We start from the raw sequence: 21830 nt of genomic DNA, 5'->3' as shown, positions 1-21830 counted from the left end.
TTCCATCCGACACAGTTTGAAAAATTCAAATTTCAAAATTCAAACATAGTTTTGCATAACAAGATGATTTCAAACTAAAACATTGTCAACTACAAAGTTTCATAACTCTTCAATACCTACAACTTTCATGTTGATGGTTTTTCCTTTCGAAGTCGTTTTCAAAATTCAAATTTTAAATTTTTAAAATTCAGACATAGTTTTCGTTTACAATATGACTTCAAATGAAAAAGTTGTCAACTATAAACTTCTATAACTTCTCAAGATCTACAAAGTTTATTTTGGTTGTTTGGTAATTTGTTTATCTCAGATGATGGTTCTAACAATATGCACAAATTCTATACGTCTCTCTCGTAGTTTCATAAACTACGAGAGAGATATAGGTTTTGTGAACAAATTTATTTTTATTTTGTCATATGAAGAAATGTTCAATATATAAATTGTACATCATGATGAGTTATACAAATTTGTAGTTGAAAACTTTTTCATTTGAATTAATTTACTACTTTAAAATGTGATTTTTAAATTGTCTTTGCCTAGTGTTGGAGAAAAAACACTCGGCAAAGAGCTCTTTGCCGAGTGTTGTATTTGTGACACTCGGCAAAGAGCCCTTTGCCGAGTGTCAAAAAAAGACACTCGGCAAAGAAACTCTTTGCCGAGTGTCAAAAATAAAACACTCGGCAAAGAGCTTCTTCGCCGAGTATTTTCTTTTACCGAGGGTTTTTTGTGTGGCACTCGGCAAAGAGCTCTTTGCCGAGTGCCCGAAATAAAACACTCGGCAAAGAATATGACACTCGGCAAAGAGCCAAATTCCGGTAGTGCATCTTGATCGTTACTTTAGTCACCACGAGTTGAATATATTGTTGGCAAGGGCGATGTTTTTTTATTCGATGAGAAAAGCAATAATATATTACATGGCAAAAGCCGATGTGATACATACATATATATATGTCCTTCGCTTAAGTCCCGGAACATCACTTTTTTCTCCACAGAAATTAAAGCATAAGAAAATACAAGTTAAATATACTAGTAGATACATCTTACGGTACAAAAAGGTAGCAAAATTCAAAAGGGCACAGAACAAAATTATTCCAGTCCTTCCACTCTGCATCGCAGCTGCCTCTCTCAATCACCCGACCCTGTGATGCATGCAACGTCAGTAGATACTAGGGGACACACATGGCAATGCAAGGAAAGGAAGTTAGCAGTTGGACACCGCCTCTTCCATGCATGTTCCATCAAACTGCACCAGCAGCTCCGTGTCCACGGGAGGATGACTTCACCACCCCAGTCGCCTTCCTGCACTCCGAGTCATCTCCTCCAACAGCGCCAGCGCCGGCGGCGGCGATCTCCTTGACGAAGACGACGTCATCGTCGTCGTCGTAGACGACTCCATTGGTTTTGGATGCCATTATTGCCACGACGGGCAGCTCTGTCGTCTCATCGTCCTCCTTGTCCTGCGTCTCCTTGTGCTTGCCCCAGAGCACCGAGTAGAGCCCGATGACGATGAGGACGGCGCCGAGGACGCCGCCGAGGAATATCTTCTCGGCGAGGATGAAGGAGCCCATGACGGCCACGATGATCATCATCAGCGGGCTGAACGCCGACGCGAACACGGGCCCGGTCTTCTGGATCACCAGGCCTTGCACGTAGTACGCTATGCTCGACGTGACAATGCCCTGAACGGACGGCATTGTTAGTATATATACATACGCATCATGCAGGCACGTACTTTGATCGCATCTGGCAGCTAGCTGACACACTCACGGCGTATGCGGCGGCGAGGAGGTTCATGTCGAAGCCGATGGTCCAGACGGAGGGGCGGTGCTCCATGGCGAAGGTGACGACGATGGCCTGTAGGGTGCCGACGAAGCAGATGAGGGTGGTGAGGGAGAGCGGCGCCGCGTACTGCTTCAGGGTGTGCGCCTGGAGGATGAAGAGCGAGGCCCAGGCGAGGGTGGCGACGATGACGAAGAGCGAGCCCAGGAACCACTCCCTGCCGCTGGGGTCGATGACGGCCGCCTCGGCGCCGCCGCCGCCGCCGTGCGCGTGGCCGCTGCTGGTCCACGCCATCTTCATCAGCGGGCCCTTGTACAGCGTCATCATCATCGCGCCGGCCACGGTCACCAGCGTCCCGGCCACCTTCGCCTGGCACCGCACCTTCTTCAGGTCCACCTTCTCCATCCTGCATGCATGGCATGCACGCGCGCGGTTAATGTTAGATTAGACGACGATCGATCAGCTGGTGATGTACCAAGCAATTAAAGCAACCATATATACCTGAAAATCACGGCCATGACGAAGGTCATGGCAGGAAGGATGTTGCTCATGGCGCACGCGAAGGTCGGCCCGGTGAACTTGAGGCCGGCGTAGTAGAAGTTCTGGTCTATCACAGGCCTGTAAGGTAAACAACAACGACATTAACGAGGTTAATTATTACTTAATTAATAGCGTGGTGTTGGTTTAAGTGCTCCACAAAATTAAAGCTGACTAACAATTATTTCGCGAAAAGCCTGGAACAACTAGCTACCTAGTGCTCTCTCTCTTTTGTTTTTTTTTTCTTTTAAAGAATGGAAATCATTAATTAAGTTGGATCGATCTGGGCACCAAAAATGACACGAGGCGGCACAGAGTTTCATTTTGGGCACTAACCCGAGCAGTGCCAACACGAAGATCTGGAGGAAGACGGACCACGTCATGTTGGGCCTCACCTTCCTGCATGCATGCCACATTATATTATTCCCAAGTCTAGTGATGGCTAGCTGGTATACAGATCGAGCAAGAGAAACTGAGTACTGTAGTGAGTAGTACCTCTCAAGGATGAGAGCAAACGGTGCAATAGAGACGGTGGCAAAGGCGTGGCGGTAGACGACGAGCACGTAGTGGCTCATGCCGTGGTTGAGGGAGACCTTGGTGATGACGTTCATGCCGGCATAGCCGAACTGCAGGGAGATCATGGCGAGGTAAGGCTTGGCCTTGTCGAAGAAATCACCGTAGCAGCAGCCCATGGCCATGGATGGATCGATCAGCTGCTAGCTGCAGGGTCTCGGTCAGTGTCAGTGCTAGCTAGCTAGCTGGCCAGGCCTGTGGACGAGCTAGAGAACTCAAGACAAGGCCTCGAGCTGAAGAGAAATGTGCTCGGGGACTGCTCTATTTATATATGCTCGTGGTAGTGGCATCTCGGTCATCTGGAAGCCGTTTGTGCGTGCGCAGACGTCGGCAGTTCTCCGCGAGTGGGCATCGTGGGGCCCGGGGTGGCTATAGTACCTCTTTCTGAAGCAGACGACGATGGGGATGAGACCGACTTCAGTAGGCCGCTAGCGCTGTAGCATCATCTATCTGATCGAGCCACAGCAGATCCAGCGTGCGTGGCAAGAAGCCATCAAACTTCTATCAGATTTGAGTGGTATTGTACACATTTGGCAGACACATCAAGGAACGAATCGTCAACGGTCTCATCTCTCTTATGCTACAGATCTTCAAAAAAAAAAAACTCATAGCCGATATGTGCATGTTTGCCACTTTGCCTAGCTATGTTGCTTCGATCGTGGTTGCCAAACTCAGTAGAACTGGTGGCTACCGCTAAGATAGCTAGCTACAAACATGTCAGTATCTGCCGGCCGAAACACCACCATTAATTATTCATGCTGTTCTGAAGTTGTCAGCGTTCGAGGAGGACCCGATCATCAGTCCCATCAGATTCAACCAAACTTCTTCCTAGGCCAATGATTGATCGCATGCAGATACCACTTAGCTAGCCAGACATGCATAGAGAGCTGAAGGTTTTATCTATCAACAATGATGAACAGTCTGCTGCCAAAGCAGTTCGAGTAAATTAAATCACACCATCGAAAACATCTACTTGCCGAGTTTCTGAAGCATTCGTAAAGCCTGTAAAACACTCAGCGAAGTTTTTATCGGCGTGTCGCCGAGTATTTTTTGCCGAATGTCAGTCGTACGACATTTGGCAAGATAGCTTCTTTGCCGAGTGCCAACGCTGGCGTTCGGCAAAGGTAACAGCCATCAGCTATAAATGGCTGCTGACGGCCCTTGCCGAACGTCGTCATTAAGTGTTTGACACTCGGCAAAGCTATCGTTACTGAGTGTCTGTATATGCCGAGTGTCTTACTTTTGATAAACGTGGTCGTCACCGAGAATGTTATTTTAACACTCAGCAAAGAGCAGAATACGAATAGAGGCGACTGCATCCAAGTTCCATGGAACGTCGAGCTTCGAAGCATTAGCAGGGCTACGTTACCTCTCGTGTGCGGGAAATTTGCATGCGTGGAGTTCAGTGGTGTCGACCACTACGACAAAATGATGCTCTCTCCTTTTTTTTGTTGGTGTGTATATATAAATAAATGACGCAACCGTCACCACAGCAGGGCCGGGAAATACTAATACAGGAGGATGCAGTGCAGTGCGAGCGGCTGCGGAAAGCTACGTCTCCCCGGCCACTCTGCAGCCACAACCATCCCAGAAGGCCGGCGGGCCTGAGTGCGATCTATGATATGGACTTTTCTCTTTCATTTATTTAGTACCGAATTTTGATGCCGAATATATATAAATATATGTGATGCCAAATTATGATATACACGCTCAGTCGCAAGGACATATCGGGTCTATCTGTTCGCGCTCGGTCAGGTACTCAGGTTCCCCGTCTGCGTTGACCCAGCCCAGACTCGCGTTTGGTAGCCCTGCGTGCCCTGACGACGTTGCAGTTGAAGAATGTAATGTAACTAAGCCAACGTTCGGTAGCCCCGTGTGTTTGTAGGGTGTGTTTGGTTTGACTTTTGGCTTTTGACTTTTGCCCTATAAAAACCAAAAGTCAAACTAAACGGCTGAATCTGGAAAGCAGATTTTTCTAAAAGTCAACTTTCTTGTAGTGCAAAACTGAAAACACCTCTGCACCTGCTTTTAGCAGCTTTTAGGTGAAACTATGAAAATATATATGAAAGATTTTTTTAGCGATTTTTAGTGGTTTCCACAAAACGATTTTTTAGCTTGTTAGCAGTTCACAGCCCACAGCAGCTTTTTTCACAGCTCACAGCGTACAACAGCTTTTTTCACGGCGCGGCAGACATGCTTGTTGTGCGGTCTGTTTGTGCCCTTTTGCACACACTTTTGCTTTACTTATCTGGAAACGGGAATGGAAGAGGCGAAGGTGGATTTGATTTGAAACTTGAATATATGGTAGTCTCACATCGTGGAGTTGACGGTTCTAGTCGTCTCGTCTCCTTGCCAAGGGAGCTTCAAAATTGTAGTAACTGATATTTGGATGACAGTACTTATCATACTCTCTCTCACATAACAGCTCTGAAGAGTATTTTCGATGGCTAGGGTTATTTTTGATGGCTAGACCTTGACCGTCGAAAATAATACATTATTTTCAACGACTGACACATGCCGCCGAAGATAAGGTTATTTTCGACGGTCGTAGTGTATGTATTGTGATACTTGTGTGGATGATTTGTGATATTTTTGGTGCTTTTATGGATAAATTATTATATCTGTGATGAATTTGTATTGTTGTAATATATATATATATATTCTTAGTGAATTTCTATTAATTTTATTTTTTTCTAATTTTTTTCCTCTGAAAATACTTATTTTCGATGGTTAGTACGCAGACAACTGAAAATAGCCGAGTTAGTTTTCGGCGGCGACGAGACAACCGCCGAAAATAGGTTGTTCTCGGCAACCTAGGTCTGCCCGTTGAAAATAATAGCTTATTTTCAGGGGATTGGACTTCCGAAAATAACTTAGGTGATATAAGGTTTATTTTCGGTGGTTTTTGGCCGTCGAAAATAGACTTTGTCTCTCAGTCTTTACTGCTGAAATATTAAGATACAAATAAATTGTCCATTTCCCTTAATTTGTTTAATCGGTCGCATGAAACTAGAGTTGATATATGTAAAACCTCTGAAAGCTAGAGGTAAGAGGTAGACAAGCTTGTCCTAAATGACAAGTAGCAGTACGTTTTAGCGAAGGCAAATTAGCAAACAACCGTACGGTTCTTGGTGTCTTGATTCGCGTGTACGCGTGAATATGATCCGCAGATGAGTAGAGAGGAGGATCGGCGCGTATCCGGAAGGACAAAAGCCCCGGTGGAGAATAATGAAAATACTACTACTGCTGGTTGCGTCACGACTCACGAACCAAAAGTCGATCCGGCCGGCCGGCAACACACACACAGGTGCGCCAGTCTCTTTCTAGACAAGTTCTAGTAGCAGAGCTTATAATCGAGTGTGGATTGGAACGCACCAGGCTAGCAAGTGGCCAATAAATGACGCCCTGCCCCTGCTGATTGGCATTTTAATTAGAGGCCAGGACAAGGATCGGTCGGCTAGCCACTCGCTGAACCCGCCCAGAGCTTAATCCCATCTCCTGATGCTCCTCCAACTCAACTCCTATATATATCTTGTGTTGTATACCATCACTAATTTGCCCTTCGTTCCTGACTGTGGCCAGCCAGATCGAACATGAAGCAGTATGTATAGAGTAAATTAAGCCGTTCCCTGATTGTGTAAGCAGGCATGCGGAACATCACCGGCCGGGATCCCATTATTGCGTCAAAACTTGAGTGGGGCCTAATCATGCAGGCTGCATGCTAGATTTGTCGCAGCTTTACTTTAGTAAAATGGACTCGTAGAATGACTATATATTCATGTGACTAAGTCTAGAAACAATCGTAATAACACAATAACTCTTCACCATTATAAAGTAGATGTATTTAATGGGGCCAATTGGAAGATCGATCGCTTTAGCTCACAAGCAATAGAGCTTTTGTCGCTTTGTGCTTGTTTGGCTCCAAGAACTGACACTTGATATGTCAAAGATATACACATCAGATCACTAGAAAAAAATTATCCTATTGATTTTTTTTTTTCAATCAAGAAAGGTCCCACCAATTAAAGCGCTAGCTTTCACATTATCATTTTGATGTATACAATCATCCAGAACTAAATACATTACCATCACCTACTGATTTGATGAAATGCCTTGTTAAACTACGTGAAAGTTTCATATATCCAATGTTTGACAGATTATAAGGATTACCTTCGAGTCTCAATTGCATCCACTTAGAGAGCCTTTTTAGCTATGAAACTTGTCAAAACACGGATACAGAATAAAATGAGAGACAATTTCCTGCGAAGTTATATGATCATCTATATTTGGAAAGGAATTGACAATGACAATTAGCTCTCAAGTTATTGCCGAAGCTTTTAATTTGAACGGTCCTCCTAGATGTAAGGCGGTGTTTGATTTGCCGAAATGTAACGCAAACAGATTACATGGGATAATGGATATCGATATTTTTGTTTGGTTGAGCTCTTTCCAGTAGTACTAGATACTATTATCCAATCCAATTATAACCAGTAACCATTACCACCTGTAAGAGATCACATTACATTCCCTTAACAACGTCTGAACCAAACAACACCTAAATTCAAGTTAATAGAGATGTAATCATGTATGTCTTTCATTCTTTAAACATATCGCATATGCAAAATTATTATGATCTCTGTTGGAGTTCATTAAAATATAAATTTATGGTGCAAGTTTGATCTATGCTTCAGCTAATTAATATAAAATTATTTTAATCTCTGTTAGACATATGTTGCATGACTCTTTTACGGTAGATATAACAACCCGTCTTGTTTGTGCATCTAAATAAATTAATTTCATACATATGTCTTTACTAGAAAATAATTAGGTGCTTTAATTTACTCTACTTTTAGACATCAGAGTCCTTTCGGCCTCTTTCTCTCCATCGAAAAGAGAATTTAAGTAGCGCAAGGATCAAACGGCCGCACGGGTAAGTAGTTTCATCATCAGCTAATGAAGGTAAATCCGGTTTGTCTTATTCAATTTTTTTTTTGAAAAAATAAAAAAATCCAAAGCCATACTTAAAGTATATTGTATGCTAATCAAAACCACAGTAAACTTTAACAATAATTATGATTTTTTAAATAAAACGAGATGGTCAAACTTAGTGTAAAAAAGTCAAATGAATTATAAATTGGAACCGGAGTATATAATAGTTTAACTGATTATCCCTGCAACGCAAAAGGAGATCCTAGTTCAGTATAGCGAACGATGCTACTGCACACAATTTCAGACCCAACAGGGAAGATTCAGTATTCATAACGGAATATGGGCAGGGTAAAAGGAGATCCTACTTCATAACAGCGACGGTATCTACTCTCAAGTGTTCCTTCATACTGCACGCAGGTTCAGGCCCACTAGGGAAGAGTAAATATTCATAAGAAAATATCATTCATACACCAAATAAAACCTTGGAAGCAGAAGGTGATCCAGATATTTTTAACCAATTAAACAGGAATAGGATGCTACATGATTGTTACACATAGATGGCGGCTTAGAAGATTGCAAGTAGACATTACACTTACAGTTGCGAGCACATCAAATTGCAGTGTAATTAGAACATTCTTTTCTTCCCACTGTTTGAGTTTGTCCTTGTGCAAAGAACCTTCCTGCCTTTGGCGCGCCTGCGCTTCAGTACCTTCCTTCCAGAAGTAGTCCGCATCCGCCTGCGGAAACCATGTGTACGGGCAAGTGACTTCCTAGACCTTGACCTCTTGGTCATGCAGAGGGCAGCCTTTCCAGCCCTAATCTGCATACCACGGGATCTCCGTGTTGTCATTATACTGTAGCTGAACTCGATTCCCAAAGATGAACCTGGCATAGAACATGCTATAAGTATAAGAACAACGAAGGCACACATGCACTCACAATCATTGATTTGTGAATACCTATCTGGTTGTGTTTGGATTGTTATACAATGCTTAAATGGTTTGTTGGATTCAACTTTGTCGTGCTTCTTTTAGGAGCTTTGGGATTTGCTTTAGGTAATGGAAAAGTCGAGTGTGATTAAAGTGTTGTCGTAGTATCAGACTATCAGTCCTGAGATCAAGTTTCTTGGAAGCGTTTATGCTTCAACTGTGTTATATAATCTTCACTATATTGGTTAATAGTCCTGTCATATGCAGCCCTTCTTAAATCTTGATTTCTTGTCAAGCAAAAGAAAATGCTATTGCAATGACTTTATCTTGAGACTTGGTGGATGACAACATGCAGTGCCGTTGGTGGGCTCCTTGCCATTGCAGGAACAAGGTGTGGGTTTTGGGGTAGCAGATTTTCGACAAAAGCTACGCTCGGCTTTCTGTTGATGCCAGCAATGGTGACGCACTCCTCCTTGTAGGCATTGTCAAGAGGTCTCTAGACCCTAAGGGGATTTTGGTTCAAAAGCATAGGTTCTATAATCGATGGCGGCACCTGCAGATGTTGTTTACCTCCTTGGAGGCATCATATGAACCCCACCCCATATCTTGTTTGGCTATCAGGGCGTGTTCTGATTGCCAATGCTCTGATGGTTTTATTGGCGATGTACTATTATTTTGGTGATTGTCTTGCCATCGCTTCGTTTCGTGAGCATTTTTCTTTTGTTTTCAACGATGTTGGTGTATCTAGTCCTTCTCTATTAATATGCCCGACTAACTGAATTTTTGGTTTTTTTATAATACCAACCACACAAGCTTCAATGTTTTCAAAGAATTAGTTAGGACACCCTTATTTCTGTTTGTATAGATGAAGTGAGTGTAATTAATTCCGGTTCAAACGTTAAAACAACATAAATCCCCAGTTACTGTTCTTCACCCTACTAGAGTAATGAACAACAAAGAACAAACTATTCCAAAACTCCACCCTCTTGATACCAGCTTACTGTATTATTAGTGAATTATTAGCAAGTCAAACATCCTATTCTGCAAATCTATCGTCAACACACGGTCATGAAGTCATAATTTCAAATTTTTAATGTCATTTCCCCGTACGAGCTTACTAGTAAGCAAACTACCCACAAAATTTCCCCAAATAAAGACCAAAACAAATGGCCGCCCAAACGCTAGCACACGAATACAGGAAGAAAAGGATTACAGGATACATTCTCACCCGCAAACGCGGAGGAGGACGTAAATGCCAGAGACGCCGAGACAGCCGCCGCGAGCGAAGCGGGGGAGGCGGAGGCGGAGGCGGACGACGTGGAGGAGGACGAGACGAAGGAGCTCCGGAGGAACGGCGAGGCGGATACGCCCACCGGGGCCGCCCTGCGAGTGCGGCCGACGCCTCCGATAGACGCCGCCGAGATCCTCCCGGAGTGGAAGGAGAGAGACGCCATTGGAGAGGCCAGGGCGAGCGCCATGGTTTGGAGGACTCGCAATCGCAATTGCTGCGGTCTAGCCACTCCCTGTCCCTGGTGCTTGTTTTATTTTATCTTATCCACGCTTGATGAGACAGGCCTTATGGGCCTCCTATGGGCTAGTGCACATTTGACCCACACATCCCCTCCTCCGCCCTGGAGAATCCCGGTTCCTCACGGAGAAATTTAGGATTGCGCCATTATCAAAAGTGAGTTTCGCTATTTTACCATTAATTAGAGGGCTTCATTCCATTATAAAACTTACAATGATACTAGTTGTATGCCCGTGCATTGCTACGGAGTAAAATATGTTAAGATAAGATACGTTGAAATGCAGAAGCATTAATTGTTGTCCTATACTCTTGTTAGCATCTTTTAAAGATTAAGAATGTTTACAAAACTGTATCATGGTAAAGCTTGAAGAATTGCTTCCTCATTTCTGGATCTTTAGCTCTAAGTCCGAGCATATACAGTTGTTGAAAGCCAAAAGGGGCCGCGCGGACGGTCCACGGTCCGGACTGTCTTCGGTGGTGGCGCGGACGGTCCGCACGTGCGCAGAGTCAGTTAGGGTTCCTAGTTTCTCATGGGATTTGTTATCTAAAACCGTGGGATTGACTCGGAAATCAGTTCGAAGCGGATCCAGACCTCCCCCTTTATATAGATGAAGGGCTACGGCCGATTGAACTCCCCAACAATCGATCAAATCAAGTCTATTACTCGTTTTTACCTTATGCATTAGGAGTAGTTCTAGTCTAGTTCTAGTTTAGCCCTAGTTTAGTATTCTAATCCCCAAATTCTCCGCTTCTCTTCGACTCTATGTCGATTAGAGGATCTAGGTCGGCCTGTCGAGCCTAGACAACCCCTAGAATCTCTCCTCCCCGACGGGGTCCCTCCCGGGAGCGAGATCCAGGCGCCGCCGGCGACCTTTCGCCGCCCCTGCGCACACGCGGACCGTCCGGCCCCTAGGGCGCATACCGTCCGGCCGTCAGGCAGGGAACCCTAGCCCTGCGTCAGGTCGCGGACCGTCCGGCCCCTGGGCGCGAACCGTTTGCGCCTGTGTAGAGAGCACCGTCGCCGGTTCTTGTTGAGTGTTTGGCGCCCGAAAAAGGTGTCAACATACTTTTGGCGACTCTGCTGGGGACTAGGTGTCTAGACCTGCTAAAAATCGGCCCATAGATGGTCGGTTCTAAGGATCACACCAAGATCTCCACCACCAACATCATCAAGCCGGCCATGGAGGCGCTCCCGGCTGATGACCAAAGACCCTTTGAAGACCTCGTAATGCGTGATGAGAAGGAGGTGATGCAGCAATGGAACGAACAACGCGACAAGGAATAGGCGGAGCTGCTGCATAAACTCTCTGAATGGCACAAGGAGCCGGTAGAAAAGTACTTGTCACACTTCACGGTGGATCGCCACCAGAAGATCACCCGTCAAGGGGATATCGGTATGGAATCTCTCCTACCTCCACTTCAGGGTCCCGCTGTAAGTACTCCAGATCTATCTCTTACGACTTTCATGGATCAACGAGGAGACCAGTTAAAGCAATATGTAGATGAATTTGTTGAAATGCATCTACGTGCATACGAAAAATCAGCTGCTCCTAGCTTTCCATTGCGAGAGTCTAATACAGAGCCACCCGCGTCAAACACATCGGCTATAAACGGGTCACCCTTGACCCAGCCATCATATGGTATGCCGATGCACGCTTTCGTGTCACCATCACAGCCGCAACCACTAGGCACACGACAGGTACTGGACGCGACTGGACCGTCCGAGCATCATCTCAGACAGTCCGGTTATACCGTGGACCATCCGGCGTATTTCACCGGACCGTCCGACCAGATGTAGGCCCGCACACAAAACACTCAGGTCGCACCGTACATGGCCGAACCACCAGGGTACAACCCTGAACAATCCGACCCCATCACGGACCGTCCGGTGCATCACGCCGGACCGTCCGGATGTGTTGCAGACCGTCTGCCATCTTACGTCGGACCGTCCGGATATGGCATGAATCGGCCGACGTATTACGCCGGACCATCCGACTCTACACGAGTCCACACGTAGACTGCCCAAGTCGCGCCATATATGACCGATCCGTCCAGGTACAGACCTAGACCATTCGACCCGATCGCGGACCGTCCAGTTCTTTACGACAGACGGTCTGGGTACAAGACTACCCACGTAGCACCATATACAGCTGAACAATCCAGATATGCATACGTAGAGCCGATAGTTGTGCAATACGCACAGTTCCCACATTCATCGCAGCAACATTATGGTGCCCCACCAGCAACACATTATAATCCTACCATACCACCTCATGGACATAGGGCTGAATACTGTTCGGCCACAAGAGAGCCTGAGAGGTATAGGGCAGGAGCTGGTGACATTAATAGGACACCTAACACACACCTCAAACATCCCTAGGAGGAAAGCCGACAGAGTGATGTCAGGCAACCTGAGATTTCCACCCACAAACTCAATGGATGGTCGCCAGACATGGCGGAGAGGATCAGAGACGAGGTAGCCAGGATGTTCAGGGACAAACTCGGTGTTAGTGTGTCAGGTACAGGGCAATCATATCGGAAGCCTTATAGCCACCGATTCGACACCGTGCCATATCCACAGGGAACTAGAATACCAAACTTCTCTAAGTTTTCTGGTGAAGGTGGGAAAAGCACACACGAACATATTAGCCAATTCATAGCACACTTAGGAGAATTGGCTGATGGGGAAGCCTACCGCGTTCGTTTATTCTCGTTGTCCCTTACTGATACTGCATTCGCATGGTACGCAGCCTTGCCACCAAACTCTATTAACTCTTGGGAAGAACTAGAGCAGAAATTTCATGAACACTTCTTCTCAGGAGAACATGAATTAGAATTGACTGACTTAGCCTCAGTCCAACAGGGGCCTGAAGAATTGGTTAATGACTATATCCGGAGGTTCTGGGACACTAGAAACCGATGCTTTCAAATCCATGTCGCAGAAAAACAACTAACATGACTGGCTTTCAATGGGTTGCGACCTTACTTAAAAGAAAAATTAGATGGCACCCAATTCTTTTCGCTAGTGCACTTGCACCAGCGGGCTATGACCTGTGAAAGCCGAAGTAAGGAAATATCAAAATCGGCTAGCCATAAGATGCATCTAGTGGGATACGATAATTCAGACGATGAATCCACGGATGTATACACCGCCGAACTGGTTTGGCTAGGACAGGCTATACCTTCCGCATGTTCTGCTTTGCAGTCGATTCGAAAGAATCGACAAGAAGAAGTTAAGTTTACTTTTAATGTTTCCAAATGTGATAAAATATTTGATGAGTTACTAAAAACGGCAACATTAAATTAACTCATACTATTCCTCCTCCTGATGAATTAAAAAGGCGTGCTTATTGTAAGTGGCATAATTCTTTTTCTCATGCCACCAATGATTGTAATGTTTTTCATCGACAAATACAATCGGCCATAAATGAGGGTCGATTGACTTTTCAGGAGATGCAAGTAGACACACAACCTTTTCCTATTAATACAGTAGAACTCACATGCAAAAAGGTCTTGGTTCGGCCCGAAATGGCCGATAAAGGCAAAGGCAAGGGCATCGTCATTGACAATCCTCGCATGTCAATCATATCACAAAAGGAGATTGCTTGAAAGGTTTTGGACAAGAAGGCTAAAAAGTCCGAAGACACCGGGGGGCAGGCATAATTAATGAACCAAACACACCAGCCTGGCCTGAGCATCGCAGATGGTCCTGCACCTATGAAGCGTCCCGATCCTTTGGGACTCAAATGTGATACAATTACTAGTCCCAGGAGGCTAGTAAACACATTCCTTACTTCAAATAGTACAGAGTTTAAATAGAGGTTATTACAATACCGGGGTACAAGCTCGAGAGAGCCAGAATAAGAAGCGCAGTAGGAAAATATACTAGCCCAAGCCACAGGCAGAACTGGGTGCAGACACAACCCTCTCAATCAAGCATAGCAGAAAAGAAGTCTTCGGCTGCTGAAAAACATAAATAAATCTGGGTGAATACACTAGGTATTCCACAAGCCCACCCCGCTCCCGTAAAGAGAAAGAGACCTATATCATACATGTTTTATTTGGTGGGGGTTGAAGTCACTCTTCATTTTCTTAGAGAAAGGCAGTGGCTGTAAGGTTTTTCCCAAAGACTTAAAAGTAACAAAAATACTCAACCACCACTGAGCTTCTCGCTCCCGTGGCCTTGTTTTCTTTCTTAGCACTTACATACATTTCCCTGTTCACGGAGGTTATAGAAAAATCTCTAATTGTCATACCACACCAGACTCGTCCATACCAGTGGACACGAACTATTCGAATAGGTTTCAACTCTGCGCAGAGGGGTACACTTTACCCACTAGTCCAGTTTCTGCGATCTCACCGTCGTGAGACCCGAATGCCAGATCTCTTTCCTTCCTCATACGTCCTAACCTTAACGGTTATCCGGAAGGAGTCAGGCCACCACCATGTCCAAACCGGACAAAACTTTCCCCATCCTTATCCTCCCGGTGCTCCCCAGCCTTCATAACCCTGGGGTCGGACCGCACGAGTTCGGATTGAGTGACTGCCCACACAGTCTCGAGTGGTTGTACTATTAAAGAGTACAGGTAGTGAAGATGACAAACCGGTCCTTATATGAGGGGACAATCCTTCTGCTCACACCTAAACCAGCTGAGCCAACACCTTAGGCCCTCCCCTAAACCAGGGAGTCCTTGATCATCCCACTCCCAAGGTGATGAGGGTGAGTACCCATCATCGCACACCTCTTTTCAAAAGAAATCTGATTTGAAGCATCATATTCCCCATTCTCCCAACCCACATTTTGCATCCGAAAAAAATGTATGTTAATGCAGGCTATCTCTTTGCTCACAATGCAAATATCCCACCCGGAAATCCCGGCCTAGGTAGTGGTAGAAAGAATAGGTAATTTATGCATCAAGGGAAGGATGGACTTGCCTTCGTCGAAGCTTTCCTCGCACAAAAGATCTACTTCCGGGAGATCGGGCTCCGGCCCTTCTTCCGGGGCTACGGGTTCCGGATCAACGGTCCCCGCTTCTTCTAGTAAAAATAGTCAATAAAACAATACATCAACAGTGGTTTTCCAAATGCAGTGTGTCATTTTCTAACATTATTATTACTTGTGACTTTAGGAATCATTTTGATAATTTTTGGTGCATAAAATATTGAGAAATACTAATTAAATGAGAAAAGGTGGGAAAAAGGAAAAAGAAAAGGGATTCCCTCGCAGGTGGGCCGAGGGGGGGGGATTTTTGGCCTAGCCAGGTGCAGCACGCGGGCGCGCGAGGGCGCCGGCCCAGCTGCGGCCCAAGGCGAGGAGACGGCGCGGGCGCGGGAGCGACGGCGTCACCGCGGGGCCTACACGTCAGCGAGAGCGGAGGGGGGAAATGGCGCCACGGGTCGACGGCGCGGGCGAACCGGCCGCCCGCGAGGGAAGAAACCTGGCCGCTGGTGGGCTCGGCGGCGATTCGTCGCCGGTGGCCCAGTTCTTGGACAACAGGGAGGTGCCTTAGCAAGGGGAGGGGCTGGCGAACCTAGGGGTGGGCTCAATTTGGCTAGAGGGGGCCGGGAGGGGGCTGTCCGTGGGGAGGTGGCGGAGCTCCGCGGCGGGGATCACCGTCGATGAGCTTCGGGCGAGGGATTGGGGCGGGGGAGTGGTGTTCTGAGTTCGCGACAATGTGATGAAGCTGGTAGGCCAACTTAATCGCTCGCTGGACCAACAGAGAGGGAGGGAGAAGAGGGGGAAGGGCTCACCGGAGAGGGAGAAGACGGTGGCGCTTCGCGAATTGAGCTCGGGCGATGGGAGGAGGGTGGTGGCTGAGGCCGGTGCGGGGAAGGAGGTGTATGGGGCGACCTTTTTATAGGCGCCCGAGGGAAGGGGTGCAGTGGAGCTTGGCGGGCGCCGGTGAGGTGCACAGCGCCGGCATTAATGCCGCACAGCGGCGACGATGAGACCTCACGGCGGGGGCGGTACCGGGCAAGGACGCGGTCAAGCGGCGAGGACGGGGCGGTGCCGAACTCCCCTGTGCGGCGGGGGGATGGGCGAGGGGACGGCGATGGAGGGGATGACGGTGCGTCGTACGTGGGGAGGACGACGAAGCGGCTGACCAGTGGGGCCGGTCTGCCAGCGAGAGGGAGCGCGCGAGAGGGAGTGACTGGCAGGTGGGGCCGGCTTGTCAGCGAGAGAGGGGGGGGGGAGCGCGGAGCGGCTGCACACGCGAGGGAGCGGGCCGGCAATGGGCCGAAAGGGGGAAACACGGGCGCGAGGAGGAGGGGAGGCGGCCACGGCATGGGTCGGATTCGGCCCTACAGGGGGGAGGAGAGCTTTCTATTTTTCTTTTTATTTTCTAATTCCCATTTCCATTTTTTTGAACAATTTATTTAGTAGATAATCTAGGTGCTGGAAAATAAAATCTAAGTGTGGTGTTCATAATCAAACAAAGTGTATGCATATGATGGGAAGAATCTAAGGGAGTTTTGGGGTAGATAATAAGTAGGGGGGTTAGATTAGGGTTTCAAACCTGGGTTAGAATTTGGGATGTTACAAACCTACCCCACTTAAAGGAATCTCGCCCTCGAGATTTAGACGGGGTTTGAGAAAAGGTAAAGGTATTCCTTCCTCAGAGAGTCCTCACTTTCCTAGGTGGCTTCCTCTTCTCCATCTCTGCTCCACTGAACCTTACAGAGTCTCACTTCTGAGTTGCGGGTCCTTCGGACTGCCGAGTCGAGAATCTTTATTGGCTTCTCTCGGTACTGGAGATCCTTTTGAATCTGAATTGCCTCTGCATCGATGTGGTTCTCAGGTACTTGCAGGCATTTGCGGAGCTGGGACACATGAAACACATTGTGAATATTTGACATGGATTCTGGTAGCTCAAGGCGGTATGCTGAGGGTCCCACTCTGCTAATGACGGGGTAGGGGCCGACGAAACACGGTGCTAGCTTTCCTTTCATTTGGAACCTTTTGACACCACGCATCGGGGAGACCTTGAGATATACGAAATCTCCTTCCTCAAATCTGAGTTCTCTCCGTCTGTTGTCTGCATAACTTTTCTGTTGACTCTGAGCTTCAAGTAACCTCTTGCAGATCAGGGCAACTTTCTCTTCGGCTTCTTTGACAAAGTCGGGTCCTTCTAGTGTCCTTTCCCTACATTGGACCACATTAGGGGGGTCTGGCATTTTCTTCCATACAATGCTTCAAACGGTGACATTTTGATCCTGGCCTGATGGCTGTTGTTGTATGAGAATTCGGCGTACGACAAACTGGACTCCCAATCCCTGTCGAACGTTAACACACAGGCTCTTAGTAAATCTTCGAGGATCTTGTTGACTCTTTCTGTTTGACCATCTGACTGTGGGTGATAAGCGGTGCTGAAATCTAACTTGGTGCCCATCGCTTGCTGAAGGCCTTTCCAGAATTTTGAGGTGAACTGCGTCCCTCTGTCTGACACTATCTTTCGTGGAATACCATGGAGCCTGACTATCTCCTTAAGATATATCCGGGCAAGGGCAGCTCCTCCAAAAGTGGTTTTTACTGGAATGAAGTGGGCCACCTTGGTGAGACGATCGATTATTACCCAGATAGAATCATTCCCTTTTTGTGTTCGGGGTAGTCCGGTTACAAAATCCATGCCTATTTCTTCCCACTTCCACTCAGGCACTGGGAGGGGTTGTAGTAGGCCTGCAGGCTTTTGGTGTTCGGCCTTTGATCGCTGACAGGTGTCACACCGGGCCACATACTATGCTATCTCCTTCTTCATCCCTTTCCACCAGTATCTGGCTTTGAGGTCCAGGTACGTCTTGGTGGTTCCTGGGTGGATGGAGTAAGCTGAGTTGTGGGCTTCATTGAGCAGGACTTCCCGTGCCTCTCCCATTGGTACACACAGACAGTTCTTGAACCAAAGAACTCCTTGTTCATCTGTCCTAAGATCCGGAAGTTGCTCCTTGCGAGCTCTTTCCATAAGTCTGGCTGTCTCTGCGTCCAGGCGTTGAGCCTTGCATATGAGATCTTCTAGTATTGGCTTGACTTCCAGGCTACCGTTGTCTCCCAGACATGCATTTAGCTGAGCTGACTCCTCCTTCCAATCTTCTAAAAAGTTGGTCCCCTTTATCCCGAAAGGTTTTCGGCTGAGGGCGTCTGCTACCACGTTGGCCTTTCCGGGGTGGTAATGGATCTCAAGGTCATAATCCTTGATTAATTCAAGCCATCTTCTTTGACGGAGGTTGAGGTCGGGCTGGGTGAAGATGTACCTCAGACTCTTGTGATTGGTGAAGATGTGGCATTTGTTCCCAATCAGATAGTGCCTCCATATTTTTAGGGCGTGCACTATGGCTGCCAATTCCAAGTCGTGGGTGGGGTAGTTCTGCTCGTGTGGCTTGAATAAGCGGGATGCATAGGCAATAACTTTCTCATTTTGCATTAAGACACACCCTAAGACTTGCCTTGAAGCATCACAGAAGATGACGAAATCCTAGTGTATATCTGGTAGTGTCAAAACGGGCGCGGTTGTAAGCTTCTCTTTGATGACCTGGAAACTTCCCTCACATTTTGGAGTCCACACAAACTTATTGTCCTTTTTGAGAAGTTTGGTCATAGGTTTTGCTATGCTGGAGAATCCCTTGATAAAGCGGCGGTAATATCCTGCCATTCCCAGAAAGCTTCGCACTTCACTGACGTTGGATGGCTGTTTCCACTTTGAAACGACTTCTACCTTAGATGGGTCCACTTCTATCCCTTCTGCAGTCAAGATATGCCCCAGGAAGGCTATCTTTTCTAACCAGAACTCACACTTGCTGAGCTTAGCATAAAGTTGATGTGCCCTGAGTCTTCCGAGGACGATTCGAAGGTGACGCTCATGGTCCTTGCGACTCTTGGAATAGATGAGGATGTCGTCGATGAAGACTACGACAAACTTATCCAATTCTTCCATAAATACCTTATTCATGAGGTTCATGAAAAAGGCGGGTGCGTTTGTTAGCCCAAACGGCATCACTGTGAATTCATATTGTCCGTATCTGGTGACGAATGCAGTCTTCTGAATATCTGCTTCCTTGATCCTCAGTTGGTGATATCCGGACCTGAGGTCTATTTTGGAGAAATATTTGGCTCCCTGCAGCTGGTCGAAGAGGTCGTCGATCCGAGGAGTGGGTACTTATTCTTGATTGTAACTTCATTCAAGGACCGGTAATCAATACACATTCTCATACTCCCATCCTTCTTGGTAACGAAAAGGACGGGTGCTCCCCAGGGAGATGAACTGGGACGGATGTACCCTTTTTGTTGCAGCTCTGCAATCTAGAGTTTCAATTCTGCTAACTCTGTGGGGGCCATGCGGTATGGTCTCTTCGCGATGGGCGCAATGCCAGGAATGAGATCTATATAGAACTCCACTCCTCTTTCTGGTGGCATTCCAGGCAACTCTTCCGGAAATACATCCACGAACTCTCCTATTACGGATATGTTTTCTGCTGCCAGATTAAACATCATTGGATCATTGGCGGGCGGTTGGGCCTGACAGGAAACTGCTTTTCCTTGGCGATCGGTGAGAAGGAAGGTCTTACTTGAACAGCTTATGATACCCTTGTGCTTAGTTAGCCAATCCATTCCTAGGATCACATCAATCCCTTGGGATGGCAAGACGGTTAAGTCTGCCAGGAACACTACCCCACTTAAAAGAATTCTGACTTGGGAGCACCTGAGTTGGCATAGGAGGTCTGACCCTAGGGTTCGGGTGACCAAAGGAATTGCTAGGGGTGTAGAGGGGATGCCATGCTTTTCCACAAACTTAGTGGCTATAAATGAATGGGATGCTCCTGAATCAAAAAGCACAGTAGCGGGAGTAAATTCAACAAGGAACTCACCGAGCACTACTCCCGGAGCTTGCTGGGCCTCTTGAGCGTCGACGTGGTTGACTCGTGCTCTGCCCTGGTACTGGGTCCTGCTCTACTGACTGTTGGAGGGAGGTGCCTTGGAGGTAGGTGCCAAGGGAATCTTGGGGCCATTCATTGAGTTGGAGTAGGTGGGTCCAGGTACCTTCAACTGGGGGCAGTTATTCTTGAAGTGACTGGGGTCTCCGTAGTGCCAACAGGCATTTGCTGGCGGTTGGTTGCTTGCAACAGAGGGGGCCTAAAGGGAGCTCTGACTCTGCTGACTGTAGCGCGACGGAGTGGGTCCAGCTGGTCTATTGAAGCTTGGTCCCCTGGGTGGAAGCCCAAAGGGTCGAGCTCTCTGGTGACGATCTTGCTGCTGAGCTCGGAGAACCTAGAATTTCCTCTTGAGGTGCCCTTTTTCTTCCTCTTTTGCCCTTTCCACTTGGATGGCTTTGTTGGAGAGGTGAGAGAAGTTGAGGAAGTCTTAGCTAGCGAGGATGGTCTTAAGCTCGGGTCTTAGCCCTTTCAGAAAACGGGCCATCTTCCTGGACTCGGTGCTGACATCGTCAGGCGCGTAACGGGCCAGCTCTGTGAACTTGTGCACATACTCACTGACAGATCTCCCACCTTGAGTTAGCTCCTGGAACTCATCTTCCTTGAGTTGAACTATCCCCTGGGGTACATGGTGCTCACGGAAGGCTGTTTCGAATTCTGCCCAGGTAGCATCTCTGAGGGCCTCGCTGAAGGTATCCCACCATGCTAGGGCCATCCCAGAAAGTTGATGAGCAGCCAGTTGAACACGCTGATTTTCGGGGCATCCGATGGCTTCCAGTTTCCTCTTGATCGTGCGCAGCCAGTCGTTTGCATCGAGGGGTTTGCTGGACCCCGCGAACGTGGGAGGCTTGAGTCTCAAAAATTCTCCCATCCTGTCCTGTGGTCTTCCACCACCTGGGCACTGGTTTTCCAGAATTCTAGTGAGGACTTCAATGAGTCAGGTCTGATTGGCTAGAACTTGGGCCAGGTCTAGTGGTAGTTCTGGAGGTGCGGGGAGGTGGGTCTCACTCCCTTCTCCGCCAGCTTCTCCTTCAGCTCTTAGGGGAAAACCTGCTCCAATCCCGGAGGCGGTAGGCGTGGTTTTATCCAAAGCCATCTGCCAGGGGAAAGGAGTTACTACCATGCTCATGCCAAATTTTTTTAACTTGTTACTTTATTCATTACATCAGATCATTACATAATACAGCACACAACTACCATAAGCTTATTACACGCGAGTGCTATCGAGGGTAATCCCGAACTCCTTCTCTAAAGTGTCCCCAAATTCCTTGAGAAGGTCATCAAGGCTGGCTAGGGACATTTCCTCGGTGTCGGACGAGTTTCTTATCCTGGTAGGAGGTAGGGCTGGAGGGGCTTCTTCCTTCTGCTCAGTCTGACATCCTTGGCTTTTGGTCTTCTTGCGGATTTTTCTTGCGGGGGCGAGCTTCTTCAGTTTCTTGTCATAATCCATCTTCAGAGTGCAGTAGGCCTCACGGGTATTGGTTTCCTCGCCTTCTGCTATCTCGAGGCTCTCTTGAAGGGACGCCTTTTCCCTTGTAAGTTTCCTGACTTTTTGCTCCAGGCTTTCCACCCAGGAGTTTAGGTGAGTGCAGTGGGAGGCAAGGTCATCATATTGGTTATCGAGGGTGTGAAGGTAT

General features: G+C 47.3%; 2 protein-coding genes across 2 annotated transcripts; both read right to left on the bottom strand.

The window, feature by feature from the left end:
- Positions 1–859: 859 nt before the first annotated feature.
- LOC100284252 (nodulin-like protein) lies at positions 860–3124 on the bottom strand. Its single transcript, NM_001157147.2, has 5 exons — positions 2809–3124; positions 2650–2712; positions 2278–2394; positions 1765–2182; positions 860–1676 (listed from the first exon to the last, which is right to left on the bottom strand). The coding sequence occupies exons 1-5, from the start codon at positions 3009–3011 to the stop codon at positions 1236–1238; spliced, it is 1242 nt and encodes a 413-aa protein (NP_001150619.2). The 5' UTR covers positions 3012–3124; the 3' UTR covers positions 860–1235.
- A 5172-nt stretch (positions 3125–8296) lies between these two features.
- Positions 8297–10248, bottom strand: LOC100282969 (50S ribosomal protein L34-like). The gene is made up of 2 exons (NM_001155874.1): positions 9973–10248; positions 8297–8700 (listed from the first exon to the last, which is right to left on the bottom strand). Exons 1-2 carry the CDS (start codon positions 10220–10222, stop codon positions 8441–8443), a joined length of 510 nt encoding a protein of 169 aa, NP_001149346.1. The 5' UTR covers positions 10223–10248; the 3' UTR covers positions 8297–8440.
- Positions 10249–21830: the final 11582 nt, after the last annotated feature.

This window comes from Zea mays, chromosome 3, assembly GCF_902167145.1.
Source record: "Zea mays cultivar B73 chromosome 3, Zm-B73-REFERENCE-NAM-5.0, whole genome shotgun sequence".
In the NCBI taxonomy this organism is placed as follows: domain Eukaryota; kingdom Viridiplantae; phylum Streptophyta; class Magnoliopsida; order Poales; family Poaceae; genus Zea; species Zea mays.
This window is presented reverse-complemented; position numbering and strand designations above follow the sequence as displayed.